Here is a 25,163-nt window from a genome sequence, read left to right on the forward strand (position 1 = left end):
TGTTAAACAATACTTAACTTTACTGATTTTTGACACATCGGTGGTGGACCTTTTTAACCCAGGACCTTCATATATTACTATCTATTCGATTCGATTAATTCTGGGAAATTTTAACTGGGAAAATGTTATTCAACAAAATTCAACAAAATGTTATTCAACAAATATTGATTGATACCAAATTTAGGTTCTGAATTTAAATAACATAAATAAAAAACAATATAACCTAGAAAATGTTTTATAAACACCAATAAATATATAATTATATAAATGAGATGTTTAAATATCCATCATAATTAAATATTCACGCAAAACATCCTTTTAAACGTAATTGACTATCATCTGTCAAAAACGTTTGACATTTCACGTAAAGCCACCGTCCATTGTTTTATTTAAATTACGCTTCTACACAAATTTTCAAATTAAAAATGTAAAGTTTCTACGCGGATTTGAAATAATTTCTCACCTTTTAGACTTTCTCTGGTTTGGCACGAATTTTTCAAGACTAAGGCTGGCCAAATCGGTTTAGCCGTTTACGAGTTTTACTTGGACATTTGAAAGACAGCTCCATTTTTATATATAAGATTTCAAAGGAATTTTACAAAATAATAGCTACATTATTCAACCAATGCAAGATATAAATTTCATGGGTACTCTTTCACAATGTTGATGCTGTATATAACCTTTATCTGGTACTTTGTCAGAAATATACATCAGCACATTTAAAGTAACTATTAGTATAATAATCATCTTGTAAAATTGCCTTTAAAACTTAATATACTTATTTGCTATTTTTTATATCCTTGGCAGAGCAAAGATTTAGTTAGTCCTTTTCACCCCTACCACATGCAAACTTCTAATCTTAAAATAATAATACAACAACTATAGCATAGTATAAAACAATTAAGTAGCATAATTATGTTCAGGTCTCGTAAACTAAATAACAATGCTCACAGCTAAACCAAACCAACAATGAATTTAAAATACTTTTGTTAGACATTTTCAAACATTTACATTATTTCCTGATCTGATAGCGAAGTGGTTTGATTTAAGGCGTTGGTTGTTGGTTACATATCTTCTGACCTCTACTTTCAAATATTGCAATTAAAATATTCCTAAATTTACTTGTTTTTGAGATATCGGTAATGGAACTTTTAACCCGCGGTTCTTTAAGAACCACTCTACTCTATTGATAATAATTAATGTTTTTGAACGAGAGAACCTTATCTTCAGAAATAGATGCTAAGTGATGCTGAACTAAATATGATGTACATAAAATTTCTTATGCTTTAGCAAAATATGACAAAAATATAAAAAAGTAAATTCATATACAATGAAGTAAAGAGTACAAAGTATATAAAATTTATATGAAATGTTTTGAGATATAATCTTCTAATGAGCAATTAGCGTCTATATAAAGTCAACTTGATGGGGAAAATTTGTGAATATGGTGATTAGTTTTTGGAAAAGGCAGGTCCAGTCATTTCAAAGATACTGAGCCAAATGTACAAAAAAAATGGCTGTTTTTGCGAGAACTAAGCATCCCATTTGAATGATTCAACACCTTTTTGCTTGTATTGACAAAACTATTGCTTTTGGGATTATTTTTATTTCAATATTTAAATTTTTTCTTTCAATTTTTTTTTTGTATATCGAAAATAATTCAGATTTTAATTTCATTTCTGGGTAAAGTTCTAAAGCTTATTTATATACTTTAAATAAATAATTTTAACTTTGCAATTCAGTTTATATAATTTTTATAAATATTTGATAATGTCCTTGAATTTGAATCCGATTGATCATGTTTTGTTAATTTACTCTTCTCTAATACATATATAAACGTCGATGTCTAATATTTTATCTATAAAATAAAAATAATGAAAGTTACCCTATTTATAATAATCTATTTGAAAACATTTAATATTTTTCGAATATTTTATTACAGTGCGGGAAGTTCCAGCAATTTGTCTTAAAGCATGATGCCATACACCACTAATTTATTGAGTAGTTTTGATGAATAATGTAGCTGACATAGTATCAAATATAAATAAACAAATCAAATAATATATGAAGGGTTGTTTAAAATTTACATACATATCATATCATATTGTACATTGAGATGTATTTCTTTTACTATACATTTAACAGTATGTGAATGAATTTTTCCGCCATACTTCATATAAATTAGTGAGTAGTTTTAATGAATAATGTAGCTGATATAGAATCAAATAAAATTAATTGAAATAGTATATGATGTGTTTTTTAAAATTTATATAGATCATATTGCATATTGAGATATTGAGAGGTATTTCTTTTACTCTACGGTTAACAGAAATGTTGCAGTAATAATTTAGCATGAATTTTTCCGGAATAATTCATATAATTTAGTGAGTAGTTTTAGTGAATAATGTATCGGACATAGAATCAAATATAATTTTTGTCGTTGTGTTAGATTTGTAATTGTTTTTGATCGCTTGCGATACGAATATCACGATCTGCAATCCAAGCATTCGAATTGTTAATACCATATTCACCGTGTGCCTACGTGAACAAAATTTTAAATCGCCGAACAAAATAAATGATATTGCACAATCACATACATTCGTTACAGATCCTGCAGATTATTTTTTTTCGACCGTTCGTAAAAACCTTTCACCACGTATTAACAAAAAAGATTAATTTATGATTGCAATAATTTTATTGTCATTTCAACGGAACGTTTGCATTAAAATTATATTTTTAATTATTATCAATAACTTTTTATGGAACAATCAATATTACAGTATATTTTTAAATACGTAGTATCTACGAATAGAAGGTGAAAATATAAAATTAAAATTAATTAAACTCGTCAATGTGAAACATTTTGTTAAAAATATAAATTTAATTTACATAAGTCATATATATATATATATATATATATATATATATAATATATATATATATATATATATATATATATATGATCAATTTCTTGGAGAGCGTAACAGCAAGTAAAAAATAAAGTAAAGATTTTTACTTTTATATGTATTTTTCAAAACGTTTCTTTCTACGTCATCATCAGTGGTTTTGAAATTCTTAGATTATCTACATATATATATATAAATATGTCGGGTTTTCCTTTCTGATGATATAACTCCAGAATGCACGAACCGATTTCGACAATTGCATTCGTTGGAAAGGTCTCGGGCTCCGCAAGGTTTATAGCTAAAAAAATTGGTGCATGGCATCGTGCCTTAATGCAAATTGCTGGAACTTCACGCACCGTGATTAAAAATTTGAGTAATGACATTAGTGAGAATTATCAGAATTATGCTTGGTTAAGTCAACGAACAGTTTTTGCCGCATAGAATAATGATGTACACGCACTAAATTTCACCATTTAATCAAAAATTGAAGGCGATTTGATGACATACCAATGATTCCGATTGGTCTTCCGTTTGACTTCAAACGATTGCAATTTCCTTTTCTCTTGCGTTCCTAATAAAAAGTCGCAAGGCCAATCACTTAGTGTTGGCAGGATAAATTTTAAATAGATTATTTAGAAAATCATTGTTTTTACTTGGGCAGTCATACGTTGCCTGTTCACGAGTTGGAAAACCATACACTTTGTTTGTGTTTAAGTCAGACCAAAAGACCAAAAATGTGGTTTAACAAAGAGCACTTCAATGAAACGGATAATTTGCGCATTCACATTCATTTACTTAGAGAAGTTTAACTAAAAAACACTTCATTTCTGTAATCGAAATAAATTCATTACTGTTGTGTAATAAAATCAATTTTTTTCTTTTCAAATATGAAACAAATAAAAAATTTCTTCATCTTTCTCACGAAACCATCTGGTGGCGAAACGGAGTTCGTCGAGTTTGCTAGTCACTTACTCGTATATATATTAACAACAACTTGTAAATAATTTATTTAATTATTAAATTAATTTAATTAATTAATAATTGGAAACAAGAACTATAGTAGTCACTATAGGATTGCAAATAAGTGAGATAATGATACTCGAAAGTAATAATAAGTCAACATTACATGTTATTTTGCAAAATCTAAAGGGGCTTATTAATAGATGCTAATTTTTTATGTTACCGTGAAAATATTGGAGTCCTAGTGGGCCAGCCAATTTGGTGCCCCTAGTATTTTTATGAATTCTATTTTGCGACCTATGTAAAATGTTTATGTTGGTTTGACCAATAACAGTCTCATATAAAATGCATTTTCTCAATGAATATGATATATAGATTCTAGTTTATCAGGTCATTCATATGAATTGACTAAATCATTTCTTCTTAATTTCAGGTTTGAGTTAGTAGTAAATGGCATTTGCCTTTGGTGCATTTTTTTGCATGACATTCCAGATGCGTCTAAATTATCTACTTGATCAATAAAAATTGAGATTTAGCTATTTAGATAAACTTATCCTTTGATTAAAATATGCAAATAAAGATTTCGCTTTCAATAAAAACTAATCAAAACATTTTTCTAATGATTTCTTCCAAACAAATTTATAATACATGCAATTATAATAATTAAGGTGCACAAACTCGAGTTAGAATATCGCGCCAATTATTTTAAAATTAGATCAATTTATAATGTTAGACGACTTGTCGTGGGACCATAATATTTTGGCATGTTTTATAAGATTATAATCTCTATTACAAAAAGTCATGAAACATTTTATCAAATGTCGAATTGCTAAACAAATTTATCCACCGGCTGAACGGTATATATTTTTCCTATAGTTTTTAAATTTATAAAATCGGTTTAGGATTTTTGGCATAAACGTGGATGATAAATTTTGCTTTTGTCAATTACAAAAAATTCAAGCAAAGTGAATAGCTACTAAATTTTGCTTTTATACACACTTACATATATGTTTCAATTTTGGCCAGATTCAGAATGAAACGTTCTGAAAATATAAAATTTTCATATATTTTTTCGGAGTGTAAATTATCTCACTTTGCTTTGGGATGTATATTTTAAAAGTATTATTGAATTTTTATTCTTGTTTTCATTTGAGGATGTTGTATTATTTATAATTTTCTTGAAAACAAGTTTTTAGTTCATATCTATAATTACCTATATACTGCTGGAGAAATTTTAGGTGGCCATAACTTAGATAGTAAGATTAGTAAGACAAGAAATCTTCCTCCCAAATAATTTTATGATATTGTTGACTAAAAAAAGAATATATGGTGCCCTATATACTTCGATCCAATCCAATAAAATAAAATTCTATTGAATGTAGGCGTCTCTTATCGTGAAATTTGTAACGTTAATTTAAAATCCTAATGGAAATTTCTTCAAAATATTCGAAATTTGCAATTTAACACAACCGAAATATAAAGATGTTTCATCAATTAAATAATACAAATTTTATTTTTTTTAAATGAGGTTAGAAATTAGATAAAAATAATCGTCTATTTCGAAGTTGGCATTCTATAATAAAATACTATCATGTGTACTTATGGACTGACTAGTTAGTATAAAGTATCCTGCAGATTAAGAACATAAAAATATGATATCACACCTTCTACATACATGTAGCATTTACTACATAGTAGTCCTTCATCATTGATTCCACAGATCCCAGGTAAGATATTTCATCTTTCCTGGAATATTCCGCAATAGGAAGTTTATTGTGCCCAAAGCTAAAAAATATTAAAAATCATAACAGTCAATATATTTCATATTTTTATTACAATTTCTCATTTAGAATTGTTAATTGAAGGACTAAATCGTTAAACAAAAGAAGAATGTGTGAAATGCCGAAATTAATAACAATTTGTTTTGCGACGTTATTCTTTACAGGAACCCGGATTAAAATATGTCATGGTCAAGTGTAATAAATGTTCTCAATCACGTGTCAAAGTTGACGTTTTGATATCTAAATTGATTGCCCAGGATTTTTCATATTTTTTATCTTTATTACTATCACCGTACGTGTGAATATTACGCAAAACGTTAATTGTGTTTAAGAAACGAATTAATGCTAATTGGTGGTTATTATTGCGGGTCAAACCCATTTGTCATGATCATTAGTTTATTGTTGTATATAAAATGTTCTCATTTTGCTTCAACAGTAATCATAAATTTACTGTACTATAAATGGTATTATTGGTATTAACTGGTACTATAATAGTACTATAAAATTATATTCCTTAACTACGTAGCTTTTTATCTAGCAACCCAACGGTTAACCCAGTGGTTTCCAACCTGATTGAAGTAACCTATTTGAAGTCTGGGTAATATCAGTTAAGTATTTACAAAATTAAATTAAATTGAAAAAATTAAGGAAAAACAACATTTTTTTATTAGAGAAGGGGGTGCAAAAAAGGTTGGAAAACACTGGGTTTACCTACCTTTTTTTAACTATATACTGACTATCTGTAATTTGTAACAATGTTGGCAAAATACTTCTTTTACTTTATACTATATACTCAAATTGAACCGACATCATTACTGCTTGATGTCAGGATGTCCGAGGCAGCACTGAATCTAAACCTTTCCGTAGGAAAACAAATCTATTGCCACATAGTCTTTGATTAGGCCTATGTTCTTTTAACAAAATAATGTTTATTCTCTATAAAAAATCAAGTAGATGATAAATAAGTAGATTAAGGGTAAGTCAATAAATTTTTTTGAATTAACAATATACATTTGAATGGTTAATTTAATATATTTTTATATACATTGCAATCTGTCTTTTTTCGAAGGCATGAGACATTTTTTGAAAATACATAGTAATTTTTTTATTAGGTATCACTATGATTGCGCATGATGCTTATATTCTTATATATTTCAATTCAAATTAATATTTTTGAATCAATTTTTATCGCATTATTATGCGGAAAAGCGATCTTCACTTGAAAGCCATTTTTATCAGTGAAAATTGATATCCTTACTGCTTGATATCAAGAATCCTAAAGCATGTGTGGAATCCTAACTAGTGGTGTGTGGCATCGTGCCTTAAAGCAAATTGCTGGAACGTAATTACCAAATTAAAATTTTGAAAATTCGAATAATTTTCGATATTCAAAAAAAAATTTTTTTACAGATAAAAAAAAAATTGATTTTTTTTCAAAAACAATCGTTTTGTCAATACGAGCAGATTTCTTTTTTTGAATTTTTCAAATCGGATGCTTATTTCTCTCGAAAACTGCAATTTTTTGCACATTTATCTTCGTATCACCGAAACAGCTGAACCTGCCTTTGCCAGAAACTAATCACCTTCACTAATCAATTCAAATATGCAATTCAATGCACCTGTTCTCTTAAAAACTCGGTTTCTAGTATCTGCACTCTGTGCTCCGTAACTCCAAAATGGCTGGACTAACTTTTGTTAAAAACTAATCACCATATCTCCATATCAATAGGAATCAAATGTTTTTTGAACCATTCAAAACAGTTGATTCTTGCGCCCGAAAATGTGGACGAAAAAATGCGGACATACAAAATACACACACACATCCATTTTTTATGAGGTATGCCAAAATGTTCAGAAACCTTCAAAACGTCGATTTTCGGCCCATTACTATAACTACCCTACGTGAAATTAAAAAATGATTTTTTTCAGGATTTTTTCAAAAGTGCCAAAATTTTCGCATGTATTTAAAATTTAAAAAAAATGTTAAAAAAAATCAAGAATTTTATATAAGGGACATAACTATGGGAAGTTAAAAATATTGCAACTTTAAAAACTAGACTAATGTTAAAAAATATTTTAAAACGGAAGTAGCACTAGAAGTAATGCTGATTTTATATCAAAAACCAGTATAAATAATTATATTAACAATAATTCAAACAATCTCATTTACCGATACAAATTATCTAAATGAACTCATAAACTAATTATTAATTTTACTGAACACTATGATTAAATACTGTCAACTTTTCTTAATAATTTTTTTAACGAGGAAGCATGATTCAAATAGATTGCCTACAGATACATTCATATAAAATTACTTGGACAAAAGATCATTGAATTGTAAAAAAAAGTCGACCTTCATAAAAACTGTCATATTGATTAATAGATCCCGGTAACCTTATAAAGTTTATTTTGAAATGCGTAATTATCAGAGGAAATATCTAAAAATTATATAGATCAGCTTTTGATCTTATTTGAATATAATACAAATATTCCTGCAGTAAAAACGTACTACCTGTTTCATATACCGCTAATTTGTATTTCATTTATCATAATCGCCCGCGGCATAGGCGGATCTCAAGGTCGTTTCGATCTCATGGTTGTTACATTACATTTGCGATTTCTTCCATACAAAAAGACAAGAAGGTAAAAGTTCGAAGCTTTTTTCCACTTTTATGATACAATTGTTTTATTGCTAGAATTAGTTCACTTAGATCATGATACCTAGATTTTCATATGAGGAGCGGTGCAAGTGGTAAGGCTTTGGCTTTGCAACTACAAGGTTTCGAGTTTAAATTTTTTCTTAAAAGTATAGATAACAAATACTTCTTAGTAGAATTAGGTCTTTGAGGCAATATTGGAAAAAGCTATATTATTCCAATTAGTAAAGGGCAATGGGTTCAAATAGCTATTAGTAAAAGTTATCACAATAAATATTTATCACGCCAAGTTAAAGAAGACCATTATTCTGTTGGAACTGTAATATGCTGTTGGAAAAAAAAAACTAGTGGTGTAGTGGTTAAGGCAAATTGCTGGAACTTCTTGAATCTTAATGGAATCGAAGAAAATAAAATGTTGTTAAATAGATTATTATAAATAATGTAACTTTCATTTTTATTATTATATAAAAATTAAATAAACAACACTTAATCAATCGGATTTAAAATAAAAAACATTGTCTAATATTTATAAGTATTATAAACTGAATTGCAAAGTTAAAGTTATTTATTTCAAGTATATAAGTGATGTTTAGAACTTTAGCTAGAATTAGAATTAAAATCCAAATTTATTAAAATTATTTTTTTTTGAAAATTAAAAAAAAGAAAATAAACAAAAATTATTCCCTCAAAAGCAATCGTTTTGTCAAAACAAGCAGACATTCTTTTAAATAGTCATTTTTTCAAGCAGACATTTTTTTAAATCGGATGCTTAGATCTTTCAAAAACCACAATTTTTTGCACATTTGGCTCTATATCTCCGAAACGGCTTTTGCCAAAATCTAATCACTACTTCTCCGCATCATTACGAATCGAATGTTTTTTGCATCATTCAAATCAGTTGATCCGTTCTCTTAAAAACTGATATTTTGAGCACGTTTTGCTTCATATCTTCAAAGCCGCTGGACCTATCTTTGTCAAAAACAAATCAACACGTCTCCTCTTCAATAGGAATCGAATGTTTTTCGAACCCTTCAAATCGGATAATCCGTACGCCTGAAATCGCCGACGAAAAATTGTCTTCACACATACACACACATCTATTTTTTCTGAGGTATGCTAAAATGTTCAGAAACCTCTGACACTCTTTTTCATTTTTGATTTTTGGCTCATTACTAGCTTCCCTTACTGGAAGTTAATAAATACATAATTCTTGTTTCTTCTTTCAAAATAATAAATTATCATTTGCGTTTTTACATTATGCAACTTTCATAATAATTAATGATTACTTGCAAAATTTATTTGTCCGCCATATAATAATTTCAGGGCTTTTCTTGAAAATAAAATTGATCAAAAATAATTTTACTATTTTTAATTGATGCTATTTTTAATTCATAATTCTAATCAATTAAATTATGATCAGATATGATTTTTCAATATGAGAAAGAAGTAAGTGTGTAATGTGAAGCTTTCAAAGTTTTCATACTGAAATTTCATTCAATAATGCAATTTTCCGGGCATATCTTAACTGTATAGTACATTTATAAAGATATAAGGCTGTATTAAATGGATGAGTATCATTTTCAATACGATAGAACCGATTGAAACTTTCAGGTATTATTATTCTACCCTAGGTATGATAATATGCTAAGACAGCCAAAAACGTCTTCTGAAAACCTGAAGCAATATTACAATACGTATACGCATTCAATTCATTGCAATTAATTATACTTCATGTCAAGTCAGTGTGATAATTTGTCGTAAAACATTATTTACAATGATCGAACATCGGTTAAATCGACATGCAAAAAATCGGTTTATCAAGAGTTTCCACAAAAAGATTAAATACTATGTTTTGCCGATGGAAATACGGCCAGAGTTGTATATTTGCAGTATAGTAATTGAAATGCAGATGGTTCTACAAACTTTTAAGAGCAAAACTTTTCCGAATATTTGGAATAATTTCTATTAAAAATAGCAAAATTAATTACATGTTACACAATTTGTTTGAAACAAAATTGCGAACAATTCTTTTCTATTTAGAAAAGATGCCACATTTAATAATTCCAGATTGTATATATTGAAAAAATTTCATCATTTCGCAAGATTTAAAGTTTGTTATTTGATTTTTATTGAAAATCATATCTTTTTAATGCAGATATTTTAAAATTTATTGATAGATAAAATATGGTCAATATAAATTGTATTAATTGACTTCTTTATTAAGATTGATTATAAGGAGCCGTTGAACATTATGCAAATTTGAACATGGTGTATGAACTATATTTGTGTGGTTGTTGATAATGAATATTTAATATGTAATGTCACTGATATCGGACTGGCGATTCGCATATAAAAGACTTGTTCGCCCCAAAGTTGACATGAATTAAATTTCGTTCTTCATTCAAGAAACATCACAGCAATGGCATTCAAGGTGGGTTTATATGTGGATAAATTAATATTTGTTATTAAATTTAGTTAATGACAATTGATTTTGAGAAAAAATTGATTTTTGTTATCAATTAAGATCTTTATAATTGATTGATTGATAAATTACGCACAGAATTAAATTAAGTTGTTTGTTTTTAGCTTTTTGTTTTCGCCGCCGTATTGGCCGTAGCACGTGCTGGAGTATTGACAGCTCCAGAAGTACACAGCTACTCCACAAGCTACTCAGCACCATTAGCTTATGCCGCTGCTCCAGTCGTCGCCAAGGCTCATTTGGCATATGCTGCTCCTGCTCAATATGCCTACGCCGCACCTGCTCACTATGCTACCCCAGTTGTAGCTAAAGCTGTAGCACCAGTCACTTATGCCGCCGCTGCACCAGTTGTCACTAAAACCGTAGCACCTGTTACCTACGCCGCCGCTGCCCCAGTTGTCAAGACCGTAGTTGATGGACCAGCTGAATACAGTTTTGGATACTCCGTACAAGATTCTCTGACTGGAGACTCAAAAAGCCAACACGAAACCCGTCTTGGTGACTCTGTATCCGGATCATACTCCTTAGTCGATGCTGATGGCCACAAACGTACCGTAGACTACACCGCTGACGCCGTTAACGGATTCAACGCTGTTGTTCGTCGTGAACCTCTTGTACCAGTTGTAGCTAAAGTAGCTGCTCCAGTTGTAGCTAAAGTAGCAACTCCAGTCGTTGCCGCCCCAGTGGTAGCCAAGACCGTAGCCGCCCCAGTAGCTTATGCTGCCCCAGCTCCAGTTGCATACTCCGCCCCAGTATCATACGCTGCTGCTCCAGTAGCCTACGCTGCTGCTCCAGTAGTAACCAAATCCTATGCCGCTCCAGTGCAATACACCACCTACGCTGCTGCTTCTCCAGTTGTAGCAAAAACTTTTGCTCCAGTAGCTTACGCTGCTCCAGTCCATTATGCCTCTGCTCACTACGCAGCTGCTCCAGTTGTTGCCAAAACCTTAGCTTACGCCAGTCCCGTCCATCACGCCACCACTACCTACCATCACTAGATTTGACATACGATCTTAGAATGAAATTTGTAAAGAATAAAAGTATATAACACATAATATTCTTTAATTTATCATAAAAAAGCGTTGAAATATGCTTTCTTTCATTTCAGTATTTATTCAAAAAAATCATGGCATTTTTTTTAATGCATGATGTTCATTGTCTGTAAAATCAAATCAAATTCATGAAATCATATAATAAGGTGATTTATCACATTCTTTACTCTAACTTATACAATTTCTCGGAATTATATGTGTAACCTACATAAAAAAGCGGTTAACTAACTTATTTAATTACATAAATTGAACGACGCTCGTTAATGACCTTGTCAGCATGCCAACAGATGTGAAATAATATCAAAGTTATTACATTGATGTCTGCCAGAACTCAACACGCGTTGGCCACGTTTTGTTCGAATTGTTTTGGATTACGATACCGAAAATCACTTTCACGTTTTTTTACTTGTGTCCGACTGGTTCAGTATTATTATTTCATCGGGCGTTCTGTTACTTTTTTCGGTAAGGCCGTCCATGCACGTACCAATTTGGCGTAACCGGTGTGACGAACATTTTGGAGTAACGAATATAAAATAAACAGAACAAATTTGATGTGCATAATATTTTTACCCAAATTTTAGTAATAAATTTTACTTGATTAAATACAATAATATTTTACAACTAGCTGTAAGTGGAATTCTGTCTTAAGTCAATTAAGGCATCGTGCCTTAAGGCAAATTGCTGGAACTTCCCGTACCAAAAATAATTTGACTTCAAAAATTAGAGAGAAACTATAAATTTGACAAAAAATTACTTTTTTTGAAAAAAAAAATTTTTTTTTGAAAACAAAATTTTTTGGAAAAAATGTTTTTTTCATTTTGACATACTTTGGAAATTCTGAACTGTTTTTCAAAGCAATCGTAGTGCTTTATCTGCATAGAGACAAAATGTCAAAGCGCGCAACTGCCGCGCCGCCGTCTAACGGATAAGCATTGGTACGGAACCCATAAAAATGTAAAAAAAAATTATACTTATTGTTAAAATCTTTATAAAATATCTGATAATTTGATGTCTAATGATCATTTTTGACCGCCAACTGGCATTTTTTTTTACTTTTATCATTAGATCTCCGAAACCGCTAGACCTGCCTTCATGAAAACTTGATCAATTCTTCATCTTGTCAATACAAGTAAAATGTTTTTTGAATTATTAAAATCGGACGCTCCGTTCTCTTAAAAACTGAGTTACCGTTTTCGGCACTTTTTGCCCCGTATCTTTGGAACGGCTGGACCTGCCTTCGCCAAAAACTAATCAGCACGTCTCCTTATCAATACGAATCGAATGCTTTTTGAATTATTCAAATCGGTTGATCCGTGTTCCCGAAATCGTCGACGAAAATTTGTATCCGCACATACATACACACACGCACATACATACATACATACATACACACACACACACACACACACATACATACATCCATTTTTTCTAAGGTATGCCAAAATGTTCAGAAACCTCTGAAACGTAAAGATATATAAAAATTTTCATTTTCGATTTTTTTGCGATTACTATAACTTGCCCTACGGGAAGTTAATAACCATGTACTTTGCTTGTTTCATAAATACTGCTCAGGTTATAACCAAAATTTTGAATAATCCACAGTTAATGAATTATCGATAAATAATCCACATTTATCAAACTATTAAACTATTTATTAACTTCCCGTTAAGGTAAGTTATTGTAATGGGCCGAAAATCGGAATTGAAAATTTTTACATTTCTCGACGTTTTGAAGGTTTCTGAACATTTTGGCATACCTCAGAAAAAATGGATGTGTGTGTGTGTATGTATGGATACAAAATTCCAGTCACGTTTTAGGGCGCACGGATCGACCGATTCGAATGGTTCAAAAAACATTCGATTCCTATTGATAGGGAAAAGAGCTGATTAGTTTTTGGCAAAGGCAGGTCCAGCCGTTTCGGAGATACGGAGCAAAGAGTGCAGAAAATAAAAATCGAAATTTAGAGAGAACGGAGTATCCGATTTGAATGGTCTAAAAACATTCAATTAGTAATGATTGGGAGAAGTGTTTATTAATTTTTGGCAAAGGCAGGCCCAGTCATTTTGAAGATACGGAGCTAAATATGTAAAAAATGGCAGTTTTTGAGAGAACTAAGTGTCCGATTTAAATGATTTAAAGAACTTTCTGCTTGTCTTAACAAAATAATTGATTTTGGAATAACAAAATTTTTCCATTTTATTTTTTTATTTTTTTGTATATCGAAAATATTTCAGATTTTATTTTTAATTCTGACTATAGTTCTAATTCTACCTCTGCAATTCAGTTTATATAATTCTTATAAATATTAGACAATGTTACAATATTTATAATAATCTATTTGAAAACATTCAGTATTCCTCGAACATTTCGTTACGGTACGAGAAGTTCCAGCAATTTGCCTTAAGGCACAATGCCATAAATGCCTCAAGACAGAATTCCACTTACAGCTAGTTAAATTTTAAGTTTTTTGAGATTGAATTATTTAGGGAAACCAGTAATTCGATCAAGGTGAGGTTTTGTGCATTTTATTTCTATAATTTTAACATAAATTTTACTTAAATTTTACTGTCTCTCATTTCACCCTAATTTGACTTTGAAATGTCCCTCAAGAAAAATACGGTTGACATGATTTAGGTAATGAAAGTCGCCTGAAACAAGAAAACCAAAATGATTTAGTTTTTTTATGACTTTGGCTATCAAACAAGTTAAATGCAAAAAATCGCCTCTAGATTGCAATATTGGTTTCGCTACAATTTATTCTCGAAAAACAGTATCAAACTTAAACTTTTCGGAAAGTTAAAAAAGCTTTAGAGAAAATGCTGATTGCAATTTTATAAATGCAACATTCTACTTTCACTTTTGGGATTTTAGAATATATCTCAATACTTTCTAGAACATATCTAGAAAATACATGAAATTTAAACTTTTAAATTTATTTTAAAGCTAAAAATAATTTAGTAGTAACCTCGATATAAGGGTATTGCTGGAATTTTAATAAAAATAATCAATTGCGTCACGTTCTAATTTGTTTTGTAAATTACCCTAGTCTATTATCAATCATAGAGGGAAGTCTCCAAGTAGCACTTGGAGACTTCACCCTACTGTTGGTTATTATAATATTGAAATATATTTATCAAATTATAGAGCTCCGAAAATAATTATAGCCCACCATATAGTAATGCCAAGAAAAGCATAATTTATACAATAAATCACTTATTAATTCATATATTGAGAAATAGTCTCTTTAAAAATCACCTCAAATGGTACACTATCCTATGCCTTTTCTGACTTGACTCTGAATAATAAATGTACTTGTATCATTATAGCCTGACCTACATACTCGAAATGTAAATATACCAGTAAACAATACACCTCCTGACATTTGTTTTACCTAATGATACACTACCTTCTGTCTTTTATGACCTGGGCAAATCAATTCTAAATATTATTTTAAGAGGAAATGAATATAATTATTAATGGAAAATAAAAATAGTATTACATAACTTAGATCCAGAATTAGTGACTTTTTCAAGCCTGGTTCATTTCAAATGGTAAACTGCTGCAGCTTTTTTTGTCTTGGTCAAAAAAGTCTAAATATTCTTCAAAAAAAAAATGTTTGTCATTATAATCAGGTCATCATTAGACACAAATCAATTAGCAAATTTTTATTTTTGTAAAACTCCTATCAACATTTTTGGATTCGAAACTTCAAGCGTGGAACACTTCAAATGGTACACTACGTTATGCCTTTCTGACTTGGGTGTATCAAGTCTAAATATACTTCTGAAAAAAAAAATTTTTATTACTATTCTCTGATCTGGTTTATCATTATATTTCTGCTATTTTGTGACAAAATTTTAATTCTCTTGGATTCACTATTATTGGCATCATTGGGCACTGAGTGGGCGGCAAACCTGGATTTCTGGTGATGGAAATAGTTTTCACCAAAATGTTCCCCATCTCTGCCAAGATCGGTGAGGTATGTGCGTATTGTATAACTGTAACACATGCGCGAGGAGATAACTATCTTCTAATACATGTTGTCTTGAAGGCAACGTCGGTTCTCGCCTTTTTTGTACCCGTTCTGTACATGATCCCGTGTGTCATAATTTCGTTATTGGAGAATTGGACATTCCGCATGGCAAGGTTGCGCGGACAAAGATTTGTTAATTTCGAATTAATCGTAATCGTAAGGCGCGTTTATAACAATGTGCCAAATTGAAGAGTGATTTTTATTAATGATCCGCGTTTGTCGAATGTGCAGATGTTTGCGAAATATTTAATCTGCAGCTGTCCAGGCCGCCTTAAAGTGATTGCAAAGGAGTTCTCATTTTGAGTTACATCAATTTCGATTTGTTTTAAAACAAAACAAAATGATATAAGGAATGATGCAATTGTAAATATATGGTGCATTTTGTGAAATGTAAATTAGTGCACTCTTTTGCATAAATTTGCACATCAACGTTTTCTTAACTTCACGAAGCAGAATTTTATATTTTATAATTGTTATTGGAATTAATTCTGATTTTTATATTCAAGTACCTGCAAATATTCAATTAAGTTGATACTTTTCAAAAACCCGGGACAATCCGAGATAAAAGATCCAAATCCGGGACACAAGGTGGAAATCCGGAACTGTCAAGGCCAAACCGGGACGTATGATCACCTCAAAATAAAAAAAAATAAAAATTGGTATTTGATTCAAACTAATGCGGAAGTTTTTGCTGAATTTTCACAATCTGGTCATATATCATATTTTTTTATTTTTTTTTATTTTATTTGTATATACTATTTCAAAAGTTAATTTTGTTTATGTCGGTATGAACAATATATGGAACACTTTCAATTTATTAAAATTCTCAAATATAGCAAATATTAAATTTGAATTTTCTCTAATATAACTACCGTATCATTTTATAATTAATATTTATCATCATTGTATATGTACACAGATATACATACAATGTACTTGATTATTTTATTTATTAGTAATTTTCTGATTATTTGTTAATTTGCAAATTTTCTGGTTATTTTTAATATCAATAATCATATTAGATATTAGATTGATCAAAAATTTATCATATATAATTAGATGAAAAAACTACCAAGCAATTTAAAAGATTTTAGTTGATTGATTTTTAGACATACTTTGTTTGTTTGAAAGTAGCATTGATTAGACAGTAAAATTTGACCACATATTCACGGAAGTTTTATCAATCAAATTTTAAGTTTATAAATGGTAAAAGAAAAATATGTATAGGCTTGTCAATACTAATTATTCACAATTGTGAATAAAAATTAATAAATATTTATTTATCTATAAAGTGCTTCTGATTATGTATAAGTTTCTTAGTAAATCTTTTCACCATTTTTTGGTTTCATCATTTTATATTATGCAGTTTTATACATGTATGTAACATCGGTTAAATTTTCTATTAGATCGAGATTTTAGATGGTTATGTATGGTTTCAATTTTCTGAACAGAAAACCATTGTAAGTTATTCTATAAATTATTTATTTAATTTAATGAAGATATGGGATGTGCCCTACTAAAGGAACTATCTTCATCTTCAATTCATGAAGTATCTTGAGAAACCAAGTTTTTAATAGTTCCTTAAAATTAGCTTTAACAGTTCCTAAGGAATGAAATAAATATTTGTTCGAGAATAATAGTATGCTTCTAGCAAATAATTTTCTAGAATGATTTTGTGTCCTAAGACTAAGAAATGTGATATGTCCATCTTCAGGAACAATCTTCATCTTCAATTAAGAAACTATCTTGAGAGACCAAGCTTTTAATTATTTCTGAACAATTCCTGCAATGTAATTTTAACAGTTTCTGAAAAATTTCCAAAATGTAATTTTTGAGTAAAATGGTATGCTTTTAGTAGATAATTTTCTAGAACGATTTTGTGGACTATGACTAAGATAAAAGATATGTCCTTCTTCAGGACTATATGACTATCTTTATCTACAATTCAGAAAAAGGTTTTTAATAGTTCCTGAATAATTCTAGAAATGTAGTTTTAACAGTTCTTGAAAAATTTTCAAAACGTGGAATGAAAACTTAAATAAATATATTTTTGAGAATTTTTTTATGCTTTTAGTAGATAATTTTCTAGCATGGTTTTGTGGACTACGCCTAAGATATAGATATGTACAAGAACTATATTCATCTTCAATTCAGGAACCGCAAAAAATCTTGAGAAACAAAGTTTCTAATAATTTCTGAACAATTCCAAAAATGTAATTTTAGCAGTTTCTGTAGAATTTCCTAATCGTAGTATAAATTAAATAAATATTTTTTGAGAAAAATGATATGCTTTCAGCAGACAATTTTCTAATACAATTTGGTGGACTAAGACTAAGATATGTGATATGTCCTTCTTCAGGAACTATCTGGAGAAACCAAGTTTTTAATATTTCCTGAAATGTAATTTTAACTGTTCCTGAAGAATTTTCGAAATATTTTTTTGAGAAAAGTGGTGTGATTTTGCTGAATAAGTTTTTAGCAACACTTTTATGAATAGCAATAATTACTTGAGTTTAACCAAATTTCACTTATGATTCTCAAAATTAAAAATAGCTTATTCTAATAAGAACATGTAGAACTAGCAGTCGTAGTACATACTTTTAGTAATTTTTATTTGTCCATATAATTTTTAAACTTCCTTTTCATTGATGTGGAATTTCTGCATTTTGCAATCTATGATTCAATAAGCTCGTGCCAATTCATTACGTTAAATTAGTTCAATGGCATAGAGAGTACTATTGGTCATCTTTTGTTCTGCAGAAAGCACTTAATATTCTATACCCGTAGGTGTTGTACTAGATACCTATTTGATTCAATCGTTTTCAATGTAAATGCTCTTTACTGCCGTCGAAATGTTTAGACATACGTAGTAACCTAAGAGTTAGTAGTAGTAACAGTTGAAAAAAACAATAATAAAACTTATTGTTACTCTTAGATAATTGTTTTTTCTTTCTTATAGGTTTTGATAATTTGATATGTTGTAAACACCATTATAGAATTTTGAATCTATAACGCCCAATCAAAAAAAAAAGTCATGGCTACATAAGGTCGTTGCGATAACTATTGTTCGATTTAGATTAATATAAGACTTTTTTAATTTAATAACAATTTCCTGCTCCGACTCGTTCTTGGCGACTCTGCACTTTTTTATAATTGAGTTTCTGTTCCAATAAGTGATTAAAATTTTTATCTTTATTCCAATATAATTTTATGATATAGATTTTATTATATTGATTATGTATGCATCCTTGAGAGTAATTAAAAATCATTTCGATTTCGTCAGTAGAACTAAATTGTTTTACTCATTCAAATTGGAAGAAATGAAATGTGCTTGATGACAACTCAGTGATTTGTAATCATAATGAAAGTAAAATTAAGAATACTGTATACTCAATTTCAATCAATACAAGTTTCAAAAATGAAATTCCTTAAATGATTGTCATGGTTATAAATTTTTTTAGTATTTTTTTTTATTAAGACAATTTATTTAAATGAAAAGAAAAGACAATCAATTTTCGAGTTGGCATAAGACATTTGTATAAACAGTGCAAAATGTTTTACATAATATTTAAAAATTTTGGTTCAACGTAATGATTAAAGTAATAAAATTGCTGACAATAGCTCTATATGAAAATGACACGCTTTTCAAAAATGCGGAAGTTTTGTTGAAGTTTCAAAAATGCATAAGCATTTGGAGGACAAAAGGATTAAATTATATCTAGGCAAATGCAAAAATGGAAAACTCTAATCCAAAACCAATTATGAATTATATTTTTTTTTATTTTTTGCATTTTGCCTATTGGTTGAAAATATATTTATATATGAATATCATAGTATACGGCCAATTACTGAGAAGAAAATCTAAATTTGAGACTTTAACTAAAAGTTTTTATACGATAACCTAGTACATCGCACTGCAAACATTTAATGAATTTAAATACTACTTTTATATTGTAAATTGACATGATTTTTGAAAAAAAATACACTAGCTTAGGGTGAGAACAAATAAATCTGAATTGAAAAGATTATGAAATCATATCGGTAAATTTTCTAAAAATTACCTTGTGCATTATTTTCAATTCTAATAATAATTTAATTATATTAGTAATGAATTTATTATTGTAATGAATTTATGAAATAAAGAAATATTAAAATCTAAAGTTTAACTCTTTCTTTGCTTACATGTTTTTTTTTCAATAAATTTACTTTTTGATATTTCAACTTTTTAGTGTATCATTGAAACTCTTGGAGAAACGCCAAGATTTTTTTCAAATAGTAGCGTAAGGTGAATACTGACATTGAATAACTGCTTTATCTGATGCAATAAAACATTAAATTTCATTATAACAATAAGTCAGTCAATGATGAATGAAATAAATTGAATTCCTCATACAATATTCTCACAAAAATTTTACATAAGAATGTAATGATTGTTTGCCTATTTATACACAGGCATACACTCATTTATTAATTTAGTAATTTTCTCTAAATTATCCTAAAACATATGACACAAATTTAAATATAAATGTTAGTAAAACCTGCTTTAGCGATTACTGGTTTGTTTACAGGTTTAAATCTGGTTTAAAATTTTTTAAATGTCAATAAAATGAACAATTATTTAAATGATATTTTAAATTATAAGTGATAATGTACAAATAAATTGATCTTTGATTCGCGAAATATAATTCAATATTTAAAAAAAAAATTGATAACTTAAATATATTGAATTTCAGCATTGCCTTTACTATGAAGCTGAGAAACTAGTTTATAACTAATAATAACTATAATAAAGGCATTTTGCTTTATGTCAAAAACCATATTTGTAAGTAATCGACATTATCAATTCGAACTGGGATTGATCAACTTTTAAAATTGTGACGATCCATATTCCTAAAACTGGAGAATTTTTATAAATAAATCACTTTTCTTATGCTTCTAATATTTTTGAATGTTCTGTGAAACCATGAACTCTATCATAATAAAAAGTTTCAATAAAATCGCAAAAAAAATCTCGGCAATTAATTAGGAAGAAGCAGGCCGGTCGATCTCTACCAATAATTAATGAACTCTATGACAATAAAAAAAATTCAACAAAATCGCAACAAAAAATCTCGACAATTAATTAGGAAGAAGCAGACCGGTCAATCTTTACCAAAAAACTAATAAGAGCGAATTCCAACTGATATTCTTCAAACAATTTTAAAGTATTTTAAATCGGTTAAAGATTATAATGAAATTGTGACCAATATGATCCTACGGTTCACAACTAGGTGGTGGTCTACTACATCAAATATTGCAATTTTGCAGTTGTTCCAGAACACAATTTTTAGATAATAATTGCCCCTAATTTGCCTAATTAGCTGTTAGAACAAATTATGCATATATTGGAGAAGAGATAAACCAGTTCTGCATCAGGTGCAAGGTGCGGCTAAGTCAACATTCAAATCAACTGGTAATTGATCTGCTTAATCCTTTATCACCTAAATTAAAAAAAGTTGTAGTGAATTACTTCATGACATTAATGAAAATGAAAAGGATAGCATAGTTAATTTTTACCCGCCACCTTTTGAAATTGTCTATAATTATAGATTAATATATTTATTGTGTAGATCGCTATCCTAAATTAATTAAAACTAGTGGTGTATGCCATTGTGCCATAAGGCAATATGCTGGAACTTCCCGTACTTTTCAAATGTTTTCAAATGGGTTATTATAAATACTGTAACATTTTCTAATATTTATAAAAATTATATGGACTAAATTACAAAGTTAAAGTTATTTATTTGAAGTATATAAGTGAGCTTTAAAACTTTAGCCTAAATTAAAATTGAAATCTGAATTTTGTTCGATATATAAAGAAATTTTTTTTGCAAAAAAATTGAAATAATAAAAAAATCCAAAAACAATTGTTTTGCTAATACAAGCAAAATGTTTTTGGATCATTCAAATAGGATACTCCGTTTTCTTAAAATCCTGGTTTCTATATTCTGCAATCTTTGCTCCGTATATCTGTAACGGCTGGACCTGCCTTTACCAAAAACTAATCAGCACATCTCCCTATCAATTGGAATCGATTGCTTATTGAATTTTTCAAATGATCTCTTTCTATCCGTACGCCCGAAATCGTTGACAAAAAATTGTTTTCACATATACACACACACATACATTTTTTCTGAGGTATGCCTAAATGTTCAGAAACCTCTGAAACGTGAAGATATGCAAAAATTTTCATTTTTAATTTTCGGCCCATTACTATAACGTTCCCTACGGGAAGTTAATAAAAACATTTTGAAATATTGAGAAAACAAAATTAGCGAGTCTAATTTACAAGATTTCCAATTCAACACTACAAGACCAATGTAGTGTTAAATTTCGGAGTAACACTGAAAATTTATTACTAGAAATAAAAGTAATATTTTTAATGAGTAACTTTTAATACATAATGAGTAACTAAAATATCAATATGTCTACAATATGAAATTATTACGTAGGAACCACATGCCATCAACTCTCCTGATAAAAAATAATAACTTAATCATTATTTATAAGAAATTATTTAATAAGTAAATAGTTAAAATTATATAATTATCAATAAAATATTGTCTATAATCGAATAATATTGTTTTATATCGAATGAAAAAAAAACACTACTGAGTTGTTTTTTCCAACATGCCTTGTAGTATACAATGTCCCTTTTCGGCCGACTATTGTAAATTCATCAAATATATTGAATGTTCTTTACTGGACAGTTGTAAATAAAAGAGATAATTAAAAAAAATGTAGGAACCACGAAAAACTTGAATTTCTATATATTATTCTGCTCAAATAGACATCGTTTTACCAAGCTTCTTGTCAACAATATCTGATCCTCGGTGCATTGAAACATCCCGGCGCACACGATCACACGACGACAAAACCGGAAGAACTCCGGAACCAATTAAATCAACTTCGCTCCGTTAGTTTGTTCTTGGCGAAGAGATGAGCAGACTGCGACACACGACCACGTATATAATCAATGTTGTATCTTGTATCTATCTACATCTCTGATTAAACTGTACAGGTTCTCAAACATTAGGTACCTACTACACATATTAAGTGTTACAAAATTCAATATATACATTATTGCTGAATTTTTTAATCATACTTAACTTCCCGTAGTTACCCTGGGGGGTTATGATAATCGTAAAATAATCGAAAATGAAAATTTTTAATATCTTTATTTACGTTTCAAAGATTTCTAAACATTTTGGCATACCTTATAATTAGAGAAAATAGATGCGTATATGTGTGTGTTTTCGGATACAAATTTTCGACGACGATTTCGTGAACACGGATCAACCGATTTGAATAATTTAAAACTAGTAGGGCGCATGGCATCGTGCCTTAAAGCAAATTGCTGAAACTTCCCGTACTAGCGTCCAAAAATTTTTTTTTAAAAAAGATTACCATTTTTGAAGAAATATTACTTTGAAAAAAATAGATTTTTGAGAAACTATAAATTTTTCACAAAAATTTACTTTCTCTATTTTGAAATATTTTGGAAATTCTGAACTTTTTTTCAAAGCAATGGTACTGCTTTGCATAGAGACGTAACAAAAAAGCGCGTAAGTGCCGCGTCGCCGTCTAACGAATAAACATTGACACGGAACCAATAGAAATGTAAACTAAATTTATACTTATTGTTAAAATCTCTATAAAATATCTGATAATTTGATGTACGTATGTCTAATGATTGTTTTTGGCTGCCAAATGGCATTTTTTTTTACTTTTTTCACTAGATCTTCGAAACCGCAGGACCTGCTTTTATGAAATTTTGATCAATTCTTTATCTTGTCAATAAAAGTAAAATTATTTTTGGATAATTAAAATCGGACGCTCCGCTCTCTTAAAAACTGAGTTAATGTACTTTTCGCCCCGTTTCTTTGAAACGGTTAGACCTGCCTATGCCAAAAACTAGTCAGCACGTCACCTTATCAACAGCAATCGAATGTTTTTTGAATAATTGAAATCGATTAAACCGTGTTTCCGAAATCGTCGACGAAAATTTGTACCCGAACACACATCCATTTTTTTTAAAGGTAAATTTCATTTTCGATTTTTTTGCGATTAATCAATTACCCTACGGGAAGTTGATAACATTCAAATCGTATTGACGGTAACATGCTGATTTGTTTTTGGCAAAGCAAATATTTTATCTGTATTGGCAAAACAAAGAACTGACTAAATTTTTGCAAAAGCAGGTCCAGCGGTTTCGAAGATCCAATGAACAAAGTAGAAAAGGCCATTTTGCGGTCAAAAATGATCATTAGACATATGCACATCAAATAATCAGATTTTATAAAAATTTTAATAATAAGTAAAAATTCTGTTTATATTTCTATGGGTTCCGTAGCAACATTTACCAGTTAAACTGTCTCTAAAACAGCTACGCTGCACAATATAGGTTTGAAAAAAGTTCAAGATTTTCAATAAAATCATTTTTTTTTTAAATTCTCGAAAATCTAATTTTGTCCAAGTTTTCAAAAAGATGAAAAGCCTTCTAAAAAAATTAATTTTTTGTACGAAAAGTTCCAGCAATTTGCGTTAAGGCACGATATGCCATGCACTTCTAGTTTTATTATATTATTAACAACAATAATTATTCAATTGCTTGTTGTGACAACTTACGGTTAGCCTATAAGTTATTAGTAAAACAACGATATAATACTGATGACTTTTTATTGGATGCTTTCAATGCCCGTAAAGGAAATATTCACTTTTTGTTAAGAATATTTTATTAGTTATTGCCTTGTTAAAACATGATTTTGTTTCCAGATATACTTGCAATTTAATACACATTGTTGCCAAAAGGTTGTATAAACGTCGCACTTTTATATTTCACCTTATATTTCGGATTTAAATGATTAAAAAAGTGTATAGTTTTGAGAGTATTTAATTATAGTACGTTTTTTGTTTGATTTCACATATATTTTATTTTGCAATTTGCATATGTTTATATATAATATTATTATTTTTGAGTTAATTTAGGTTTATCAAAAATGTGTTTTTTCTTGTTTCAGATGCTCTGGCACAATGGCAGATATTGGTGAGTGCTTTAAAAAATATTGATACAAACCTTATTTGGAATGGGAATGACTTTTCTCGTAATCTATTTAAACAGTGTTGCATGCATAAAAAATTGAGATTTTTTTATATAAGGTTGTTTAAAAATTTTACGTTTCAGCTACAGTCAAACTTTTATTTAACGAAAAAATACGAAAGCTAATGAAAACACAACAAATAAAATAATAGA

At 29.2% G+C, this 25,163-nt stretch overlaps 2 protein-coding genes across 2 annotated transcripts in view; both read left to right on the top strand.

The window, feature by feature from the left end:
• LOC113367957 (cuticle protein 21-like) overlaps window positions 1-25,163 on the top strand; it is a 134,865-nt gene that overhangs the window by 65,008 nt on the left and 44,694 nt on the right. The window contains exon 2 of the mRNA XM_026609527.1: window positions 24,931-24,956. Within this exon, the coding sequence (XP_026465312.1) occupies window positions 24,931-24,956 (26 nt within the window). The remainder of the gene's footprint in view (window positions 1-24,930; window positions 24,957-25,163) is intronic.
• Window positions 10,727-17,844, top strand: LOC113367958 (larval cuticle protein A2B-like). The gene is made up of 4 exons (XM_026609528.1): window positions 10,727-10,738; window positions 10,894-10,937; window positions 11,148-11,643; window positions 17,827-17,844. Exons 1-4 carry the CDS (start codon window positions 10,727-10,729, stop codon window positions 17,842-17,844), a joined length of 570 nt encoding a protein of 189 aa, XP_026465313.1.

Source organism: Ctenocephalides felis, unplaced genomic scaffold, assembly GCF_003426905.1.
Source record: "Ctenocephalides felis isolate EL2017-DRISC unplaced genomic scaffold, ASM342690v1 CF-g0.4_SCAFFOLD_01170, whole genome shotgun sequence".
Taxonomy (NCBI): Eukaryota; Metazoa; Arthropoda; class Insecta; order Siphonaptera; family Pulicidae; genus Ctenocephalides; species Ctenocephalides felis.